The sequence below is a fragment of the Coffea eugenioides genome, chromosome 6, assembly GCF_003713205.1.
Source record: "Coffea eugenioides isolate CCC68of chromosome 6, Ceug_1.0, whole genome shotgun sequence".
Lineage (NCBI taxonomy): Eukaryota > Viridiplantae > Streptophyta > Magnoliopsida > Gentianales > Rubiaceae > Coffea > Coffea eugenioides.
The window spans coordinates 6,206,549-6,217,780 of NC_040040.1; the positions used below are offsets into that span (position 1 = coordinate 6,206,549).

At 35.0% G+C, this 11,232-nt stretch overlaps 1 protein-coding gene across 1 annotated transcript; it reads right to left on the reverse strand.

Annotated features, from left to right (window-relative positions):
- Positions 1 to 2,918: 2,918 nt before the first annotated feature.
- On the reverse strand, positions 2,919 to 5,324 carry LOC113775778 (putative serine/threonine-protein kinase). Its single transcript, XM_027320788.1, has 6 exons — positions 4,918 to 5,324; positions 4,637 to 4,752; positions 4,298 to 4,514; positions 3,919 to 4,156; positions 3,586 to 3,739; positions 2,919 to 3,441 (listed from the first exon to the last, which is right to left on the reverse strand). The coding sequence occupies exons 1-6, from the start codon at positions 5,021 to 5,023 to the stop codon at positions 3,133 to 3,135; spliced, it is 1,140 nt and encodes a 379-aa protein (XP_027176589.1). The 5' UTR covers positions 5,024 to 5,324; the 3' UTR covers positions 2,919 to 3,132.
- Between the last annotated feature and the right edge of the window lie 5,908 nt (positions 5,325 to 11,232).

The window sequence follows — 11,232 nt, forward strand, 5'->3', positions numbered from 1 at the left end:
CTTTATTTCTGAAAACCGAGTGTGTTTGATAATAAACCTTTTATGTTGCCAATCTCTCTGTTGTTATATTGGTCTGTCCAGCAGAAAAAGCAAATGTGGATTTGATTTGTTTGGATTGTAATTTTGCACGGAAAAGTTTTTATGTTTTTTTCGTAAATATATTTTTTAATCATATATATATATATATATATAAAATAAATACCATGTAAATTTTTACAAAAACTCCTAAAAGTAATAATCAAAATGACTCAACAGGAGAGTTTAGACCGAGAGCCAAAATTCTTGCTTGTGAACGGTTTTAATCATGGTTCAAAGACTCGGCTGACACAAAAATGACTCGACCGAATCGTCGCCGGAACGGGGCTTCCCGATCCGATACAGGGACAAGATGATTCTGAGATAATAAATCGCCGACAACTCGGTCGAGACGTTTCCGAAACGAATAGAAACGATTGAGTCGTCCCGAATCAACTCGAATTTTATTATTTTTACAAATTTTTAAATTATTTTTATTTATCATTGTTTATAATTTTTAAAATATTAAATATTTCAAAAATTTGCGCCTCGTCAAAACTGTGACCGATATGCTGAAATCGATGCAGAACAGTCGAGCCTCGATCGCGACTTTGAACCATGGTTTTAATCCGTGAGTTACCCGTGGAAGCAGATCCTTTTGACTGCTGCTCTTTCTCCGTGAGTTACCAGTGTTTTCATTGTTACAGTGTCCAACGCTCAGAGCCCAAGTCAATCTAACTTTGATTATTATGACTGGAAAACCGTTCACTTTTTATGTCTTGAGGCACCGGTGGAAAAGTCGATCAAGAATTGTCGTTACCCTGTCAAAAATACTGCTCCTTGGGCAAAAGTCCCTGGTCGGAATCAGCCATCATGCATATATGATACATCATACATCGGCTGCTTGAGTCCATTGAATGAAGTCAGTCAGCCATAAACTGTCCAATGTTTCATTGATGACTTGTTCTGGGCGTCAGGACAGTGACGTATCCTTCCTCCACTCGGCATGCGCGTCGAGACAGTGAAATAAGGGTAAAGCCTCACAACAAGTTGAGTTTAGTTCAGTTCAGTTCAATCCGATCCGTATAATTTTTACTACATTTGATGTAGATTGATACAATTTTGATATGATCGTTAATTGAGTTGTATAAATTGACAAATTCATGTTTATATGCAAACTATACGGGTTTACACCAAGTTTTGATCTGGACAGAACTCCGTGATCCATTAAAGAGTCAAACCAAACACAGTATAGCCGTCGAATAAAGGTACCTAACAGGGAGGAAGCATGGGCGGAATATGTTGATGTGATTCCGGCGGCTCCCTCAGCTCGCTTCCTTTGAATTCGGATATTTCGACGACCCTCTCTGCCTACCTTATTTATCAACCGACAACAATCCAACTAATATCTCTGCGTTCTAACAACTCAAAAGAAAATCTCATCAGAAAGGACCCCAAAAATTTTTTTTAAAAATGCACCTTTCCCTCGTTGGTCGATAAGAATAATTGAATATCCAAATTATCCTGGCGGCATATGTTACCAAACATTAGTGAAGAAGAAAGAAAAGGTTATACAGGGCAATTTGAAATATTCGGTTAGGGGGTTGAGTTAGATATTGAGGTAAGAGAAATTATAAATAGAAAATTCTAAATTCAAGATCTCCCATTTATCCAAAAAAAAAAAAACTAGTGTATAGTTATTTTTGTTAACTTGGTATTGTCAGAACAATTTAAGATATTTGCCAACAAATAATTTTTTTCTCCTTTTCTTTCTTCAGCTGTGTTGATGAGAGAATCATTAGAAAAAACAGAAAGAGGTTGCTATTATTATTTAAAATGAGAATTGACATTTGTCTCCTTGATAATTTGATGATTGTTCGAGTGATATTAGAAGTTCGAATTATGCCGTATATTAGAATGGCAGTAGGACAGTAGACTTTCCCACGGATGGCGGTGGCTCTTTAAGGGCTTCGTTTTCCAAATCAATTTAATTGGCTGAAAAACAAGGTAAATTCTATAAATACGAGGCTTTTTGCTTTCGTTCACTACACTATCAATATATATATATATATATATTTGATAAAAATCAATTTTCATCAATAGATTGTTGAAATTTATCCAACAAGATATGATTTACATCGTTGCACTAATAGTAGGTTAAACATGCATTAGAAATTATAGATTTACAATTTGACAGATACATAGATTTGAAAAATTATGAACAGATAAAAAAAAAATACAACAAATTTTAAAATTATCATCTAATAAATCACTGTATCTCCCTTCTTTGCATGCTCCAAGTACCAGATCTGCTAATCAACATTAATGATAATAAGATCCGTCGAAATAGATTTAAGGTTCAAAAAATTTCATATCTGAAATAAATTCAAATATAACAATAAAATAAGGAAAAAATACAAAAATCTCCATAGGAATTCTTAGAAAAATAAAAAATTCTCATAAGGAATTCCTAGAAAAAACAAAAAAAAAATTCACTAAGAAAATTTAGGAGAAACTTTATTTAAAAAATAAAACAAAACGAAATTTATGAGAGGGAGGGAAAAGGCTTTTGAAAAGAGCAAAAGAAAAAGATAGAAGTTGGAGAACAGGAAAAATAGAGAGATTACAAGGTCAATATAGTACCAATTTTTTTTATAGGAATAGTTTGTATGGAAGACAGATGTCTCTGAGACCATAAGTCGCTCGTAAAGGTTGTTGTAGATCGAACACCAACACAATTCTCACATAAGCCGCTCATAAAGGTTGTTGTAGATTGAACACTAATATAATTTTCACATCGATAATGAAATTCGAATAAATAATTTTTTATGAGAAAGTGATTCTTGCTTGTCAATTGAGCCAACTTGTATTGTCATAACAACTATTGTTAAAGGTCCATTACTCTGGCGCATTCCCTCAACAATGTTGAATGTAGCAATATATACCAAGGCTTTTGCGCGTTTTTATACAATCTCATCAATCCAGTTGATACGTCTGAACTTTGTACATTAACAACTACCCCCAAAAAAAAAAAAAACTGCTATTAGGCAATCGCATGATTGCAACTTTACTTTACAGCTCCCCAGCTCTTTACATGAGCGTCCTCTGCGCTCCAGTCTACGTCGCTGAACTTGCATTGGCACTGTCGCCGGAGAAAAAGCTTTGCGAGGATTGCCGCTTCCGGTCTATTTTCACATCCATTAGATCAGCAAGTAGCCCGGGTTTTGATATCTCCGTGTCTCCAATGCCAATCTCATTAGTCAACATCTTGACGGCTGTAGACATCTTAGGCCGGAGTTTGGTGGTCTCTTGCACGCACATCAATCCAACCTTGAAGAGCCTAACCGCTTCTTCTTCTGGAAAATTTCCATTTAACACTGGATCCACCATCTGCCGAAGATTGTTAGCCTTGTACATTTCCCAGACCTGCACCACCACCCGCATTCATCGTGTCTCATCAGAAAAAAATTTATATATATATATATAATCCACACTCGACAGAGGCTCAACCAGTATTCTTCAATCTAGTACTACAACTTTAGGAGCTAATACTCTAGTTGTTTTCCTCACCTTGTCGACAAGGAAATACTCTCCTCCACGTTCTAAGTCAAAACCGACAACTGGACCACCGGTCAGAATCTCCAATAATAGTACTCCGAAGCTGTAAACGTCCGATTTTCGCGTCAAATGTCCACTAATGGCGTACTCCGGGGAAAGATAACCTCTTTTGAGAGAAGAAAAATACCCATCAACAAGAAGCAACAGCACCCAGAAAAAAGATTTAAAGGAAACAAAAGAAAGCAAGCAAAATGATCACCAAGATTGGACATTCATTCCTTTTTAAGCGAGCTAACTTTTCTAATGTGCCAAAATTTAAGTAGTGAGGGACACGATCCCACTTACAATGTCCCTGCAACGCGAGTACTAATGTAAGATGCATCATCCCTGAATAGCTTGGCCAAACCAAAGTCACCGAGTTTCGGGGTAAAATGCAGATCGAGAAGTATATTGCTGGGTTTAATATCTCGGTGCACGATATGAGGAGTGACTTGTTCGTGCAGATATACAAGTCCTCTAGCCACCCCAATTGAAATGTCTCTCCTCAATTTCCAACTGAATTTCATCCTGTTATGCTCTTCACCTGTCAATCGACAATTGGGAATTGCATCAGGCGTAAAAGAATTGGGAATTGTTCGGGCGAATCCAGAACAAGTACAACTGGCTACAACATCAGTGTGTATGCATACGAGCAGTTGAAATGAGACAAAGAAGTAAAGATTACCAAGAAAGGTGTAGGCGAGGCTATTATTCTCCATATAATTGTAGACCAGGAGTCTCTTAGCGCCATCTACGCAGCATCCTCGGAGACTAACCAGATTCTCATGCTTAATGCCAGATAGAGCAGCAATCTCAGATATGAACTCCCTCTCGCCCCTCATGGATTCTAGCTCAACTGAAAGAATTTTCACAGCCACTAGACTCCCATCTTGCAGCATCCCCTTTTAATTTATATTGATCATTCGTCGAATCACAACCACAATATTAGAACCAGCTAGCAAAAAAGTTATATCACCGTATTCAGTTGGTCGCTTAATTACTATAACAAATAGCCAGTAATTACCTTGTAAACAGAACCAAAGCCTCCCTCTCCAATCCGGTTGGATGATCTGAACCCCTGAGTCGCAGCTTTCAATGCGTTGTAAGAATACACAGGAAAATGCTCAACCCTTTGACCACCTGCTCTGAGATTCAAAATATAATTAAGCGTCTTATCTCTTCATCAGACGTCATACATCTACAAGCAGTATTCATATAGTATTGTACTGCTACCCTTATTAACCTACTCAAACATGCTATTAAATGAATATCGAGATAAGTAATAAGGGTTTTAAAATTCTTTACCAGGTCGTCTTAAATCACGGCCGTAGCCATCTCCGTCGTCGTCCACCTGGGAATTATTTTGAGCTATGGAACAGAAACAGTTGACAAACGGTAAAGAAAACTTCATTTTCTTCTCTCTTTTTTTCAAAATAAAAAAAAAATTAGTGTCCTTATTGTATTGTAGTTGAATCTCAGGAAGGACTATATATGTTCTTTCACTCGTCTCCGGCGACCATTATCGACTTTTCTTATGGCTACTTAAGAACTACTACAATTACTTATGAAAGTTGGAAGTTTCTACATAGCAGTGATGGGAAAGGGCATGATTACGATAATGGAAAAGGTAAGGAAGCAGGAAGAATTGGGGAAGAGGAACGCAGACAATTAAGGTTTAAGGAGAAGAGACAAAATGGGGCAGAAACGGTGACAGAACAACGAGATTGGGTGTTGAAAAACTAAAAATACGAAAAACCGCCACGCTAATATATGTAGCCGAAGCCCCAAATCTTAATTGACTTTGACTAATTCAGAAATTGGGATTTCCTGTTCCCTCCAAACGACCAAGAAAGGGGGTTAAAAAAAAAAGCCAGGAAACTAGCGTAGTGGTGTTTTCTTTTTGTCCAATATGTACACACTTGAAATAGAATGCAGCATTGCAAATTCATTGAACTTTGCAGTGATCCAAATTGCAGCGCATGAGCTACCCCTTGCACAAATTTAATACTCTGTTTGGATTGTAAATTATTTGAGATATTTTTACTGTAGCACTTTTTGTGATGTGATGTATGTGAGATAAAAAGGTAATTGGGAAGATAAAAAGGTGTGTTGGAAATTGTAATGATGATATAAGCAAATAAATTTTGGCTAATAAATCTCTATCCAAACAGTCTTGTGTACGGACGGATACAACGTTTCAATATTAAGTGAGTAATTATACCGAAATTCGTTCAAAATGTCCATAACGTTTTGAAAAAAAAAATTTGTTGTCCATTACTTTTAAAAGTATAATTTTACGTATCTTACAAATTCACATTAGTCAAATTTGATCTCTACATAAGTTTGAGGGGCAAAATTATCAAATTATATTTCACATAATTTGATCCATAGTCTCCCATATTTCATAAAATGAATTTTTTTTATTTCTCATTGATCATGTGCACGAGTAGTTTTGTCATGTTATTTGTATTATTCAGATGAAATCAACTAGTTGTATACATGAGTTAAAAAAGAGTTATTCGTACATATGATCAATAATAGATAAAAAAAAATTATTTTGTGAAATATGAGGGACGAAAAATTTATTTTGTAAAATGTGAAAGATGAAAAATTCATTTTATGAAATGCAATGAACTATAAATTGGATTATGTGAAATTTAATTTAACAATTTTGTCCTAAAAAAATGATCACGTGCAAGGTACGTGATGGATTCCTATCAAAAACTAGTCAAAAATTTCAGTAAGGATAAATTTTGATCAATATAAATTTGAAAGAGATGCAAAATTATACTTTTAAAAGTGAGAGATGAAAAAAGTTATTTTACAAAATGTGAGAGATGTTTTGAACGATTTTCCCTACTTTATATAAATAAAGACTAAATTATTTTTGCTGAATTCAATAACGTCCGACCACAAATTGTCTAGCAAAAGTCTAAGTCGATCCTCAAATTAGAGCATTTTTCTTCGTGCCTGGTATGAAACTCACAATTGATTTTCATATCTTGAGGTTGTCATCATGTGATCAAAATTGAATAACACAAGTTAATATAAAGATTCAAAAAAAAAAGAAAAGGGGGGGGGGGGGGGAATGTGAATCGTTGCGATTTAGTACAATTTTGATCGTCACACGTGCTCCAAGATGAATTGGCAGTTCGAAAGACTCACAGAAATAAAGAGTAATGACGTGCTATTTTCTGGGAAGGGAAGGCGGCTGAGGCGCAGTATAGCAGTCAGTCCACTCTTTGCTGAGCTCAGAAAGAATAAGACGCCTTTAATTTTCTTAATCTTTTAGGTCCTTTTTTCTTCAATATTTGATAAAAAACAATAAATCCTTCAGACAGTAGTGTAAGTTCACCAGAAAAGTTGTTGTATCAAAAAGGCAAAAATTATTAAAACTCCTACTCAAAGAAAAGCAAAATTATTAAAATCATCAAAAAAAAAAGAAAAGAAAATGTATTCGCTACGATGTGACTTTGGGCGGTGCATAAAGTACGTTAGCTAGGCTATAAGTATTTTGACTTCACGGTGGCAAAAAAAATATATTTTTTTTTGGACAAACACTCAGGCCGAGCAGTTTCAGAACTCGTTTGGAATCATCTTTCTGGGAAATTTTGTAAAAAAATATATTATAGGGAATTGATGTTTATGATATAGAAAGATTATTGAAAATTGTATTCATTAAAAAAAAAAAGTAAAAAGGTGATTACTTTTTTTTTTAACTTCATTTATGGTTGTAGGCTTGTAGCCTCCAGGTGGCAACCGAGTTAGATGCTTCTGCAACGAAGGCAATTTGCAGTCTTTATCTTACGTGGAGGTGTGACGCTTCCCCCTGCAGTCTTTATCTTTCGGGGCCCACTATTTCAGCATCGGCCGCCTGCTTGTACGGAAGTTGGATTAACAAATTTACAAGAAGATACATGTGTTTGTTTTTGTTAGATTCTGATTTCCAAAAATAACCATGAACAATTCATTTTACTATCGTTTTATAAAAACTTATCAAAGTTAGTTATTCAAGCTTAAAATTAGCATTAGTTGATAAGGCCTTTTATAACATTTTCTTGTATTGGTCGATGAAAGCAAGTCCTTTTATAGTGGTGACCATAGTAGCAGAATAGCAACTCTTTTCAAGAAAATTTTCAAAACTAATAAGTAATTTATAGTAGTATACAAATCTAGCCAGGAATAAACTTCTTAAGCTTTGTTTGGATAGAGCTTTATTTCAAATAATTATTTGAAATAATTACTGTAGTACTTTTTGTGATTTGATATATGTGAGATAAAATGATGGTTGGGAATATAAAAAGGAGTAAGAAGCTCACTAAAATTTGAAGATTTAGAAGTAAATTTGAGCGATTTCATTATTGTTATTCAAAAATAATTTTAACCTGACATCAATAAGGGTTCAAGCCTAAAATAACGAAACAAGAAGTAGGAAGCTCACTAGAATCTAGTAACTGGTAATTAGCTATTCTATTTCTGGATTTCATTGTCAATTTGGTAATCTTCAAGGAGAGGTGTTATTGGATATACGAGTAATTGAAATTGAAATTACTCCATTCTTTATGGACTGAAAACTTTTGTTCTTAAAGTAACGAGTTTGATTTTCCTTGATTGGGGTTTTCAATCTATGTTTTAGTATCATATTCTTTGTGGAATTAGGTATGTAACTAACATGTGCTAATATTTGTGTGTTTTTAATGTGCGCTTTTTTTATGAGTAAATCTTTCCTACACTGACGGTGTATACACTATCATCATTGGATTCATGACATGTGTACAAAAGTTGAATTGCATAGTTGTCATTCATCCAACACTGATAATGTATACACTGTCAGTGTAGTGTAGGAAAGATTAATCCTTTTTTTATACTCATCTCGAAAGTTGGAGACTAAAAAAGGACAAACAAAAAATATGAGGAACTATTGGAGTAATTTTACCTCCAACAAACCGTGTAGGAGGTTATGATCCGTCGTGCAACGTTGAAGGAAAGTTTGATTGGTCTGACCAAATTCCTTGTCGGCCGTGTCCAGGTTGAGTTGCTTATTTCGTCAAACTGATCTTGAATCAATTCAAACGGGTCAAAATGAAGAGGAAAAGAAAATAGTCCAACAACTTATCCTTAAGTTTTTTGTTTTTTACCTAAACTATTATTCCACTGGAACTTGATTCGACAATTGAAATTAGGAAAAATACCCAAACAGGATTGATCACCTATGGGTTTTTTTTTTTTTTTTGTTTTGTTTAAAGCACGAACGGGACTCAGAAATTTAAGTACCCAAAATGTGTTTAGAAGTCATAGAAATATCAAATACGAAAAGAAAGAAGAAAGCCGCAAAGGGCAGAACAATCACGATCGGTGAATCTTCACCGGCGAAAACGGAGACGTGGCCGGAACTCACCTATGATCCTAATTTCTAAGAAACGCTACCCGCAAGCACCCTCGAGTCAAAAGAAGCAATGGAAATAAATAATCATCGGAGTTGAACAGTTCAAATATATGCATGCGTTTCCAAGGGGGTTTGTAGTGCGTAGAACTGACGAAAATTGGACAAAGGTAACACGAAAGAATAAAGATTACCATGAATTCTGGAAGGAGAGGGGGAGCTTCTGGGCAACATTATAGAAGAGAAGAAGAGATGACTGCGTAATATTGATGACCGGACAAGAGAGGAAAGCCAATCGCCATGAGTGAGACTTTGACCAGAGAGGAATAAGAAAGCATATGCTTAGAAGATTATCTTCCATTCCACCTGCTTTTTTGACCCCTTTGCATGCCGAGTTGCGGTGACGCAAAGCAGTGGGATTAAAGATTGCATATCGATTGATAATTAAGAAAGAGATCAATTTATAAAGTACGAGTCACATCCCATATGATATGAGGAGGCATCTTTAATCTTAATTTGATGGATAAAAACTTGAAACCCAATTGGTTAAAAGTCAAAACTGACGATGCCTTATAAGTTATAACATGACATGAATGATGAATCTCTAAAGAGGGTTTTTTTTTTTTTTTCTTATAAATATTCGTCAGCTTACTTTCAACGAAACCACTTCATTGACCGACAGACAAATGGAGACTTTTGCTCTATTCTCTTCGAACAAGTAACAAATTTTTATATTTTTTTGTGGTCGATCAAATCTTAACGTAATTTACTTCATATGTAGTACTTCTAAGCAATGTGCAACAGGTCAAATAATCCATGCAATCGTGTATTTTTTTTCAGATTAACTGCAACTTTTTGCAACAAATTTAACACGTTAGGCTTCTCTCAAAGGGTGTCACGCCCTGTGTTAAACATCCACTGGACCAGGTGATACAATTGATAGTTGCAAATTTGACAATTTCAAAAAGCAGGACAAAATAAATCTAGACAATTCATATTTTTGAAACGGCAACTGCGAAAATTGGAAAACGTTGTTGATTTCTTTCCGAAAGAAATCTTCCCGCAGCCCCTCAAGTGCCAAATGGTGCCAAAAGCCAAGATCTGTCACTGTCTTGCCATGTGTATGTATCCGCCGTGCAGGGTTAGACAATTACACACAAAACCAATGTGAACCTGGGATGTGAATGTGAACCGGAAAAGCTGTTGGTTCATAGTTCGACTCGATTCGATTCTGGTTTGAAGATTTAGTCATTTTTTTATTTTAATACTAAAAATTTTGAATAAAACTGAAATATTTGTTTTAGAAAATAAAAAATTAATAAAAACCGATTGAACCTCTCAATTTTTACCGATTCAATTGGTTCTTGACTGGATTTGATCGGTCAATTGAGCTTTTGAGTTAATCATTAAATTGGATTGAATGTATGACCAATTTACGGTTCAATCGATCAAATCAGCCACACCGATTTGATTTTGAAAACATTGCAGAAAGAGATGAATTTGGTTTCTTGCTGTAAACCGTTTAAGTATTGAGGAGAATGAATGATACAGTCTCGTCCGATTGCAGCAGATTAAGAAAGTTCGTTCTTTCCCCTTATTTTGCAAGACCTAATTTTGGCTTGTATTTTTTTCACCAAATATGTGGCTTTGATGTAACCCACCAATATTCAAATTTAAAATCGCTTGAGTTTTTCTTTTCCTGATTAAATTCAATGTAAAAGTCAAAGTCATTCTCGAATACGATTAGACTAGCTTTTTTAATAACTAAGTCACAAATGATTGAAATTCTTTGCAAATTTTTACGGTCTACGGTTGAAATATGAATTTTGAGGAAGCTGCTGTTTTGTTAATAACCAACCATTACAATTGTTTTTGGGTCCATTTTATCTCAAAAAAAAAAAAAAATTTCAATTGAAAGCACAAGCATGCGTCCTTCTCTACTTCCAAGAAACATTTTTTAACCATTCCGAGTTTCTTTTAACATGCAACTTTAATTACTCATTAATTAGTAAACTAGCATTATTTGGTCCGTCACTTGATCATTTATGTCGGTTGATTTTAAATACGATCTTATGAATACTGGATTTCTTAGCTTTGAATTGTGGACTTTCACGTTCGAAACTTCTCATGTCTCGGTGGTATTTTTTTTTTTTCAACAATTCATGGATATGCACAAGCATACAATGTGCACACGATGCACTTAGTCAAGATTATGATGCCGTAGAATAGGATACAGC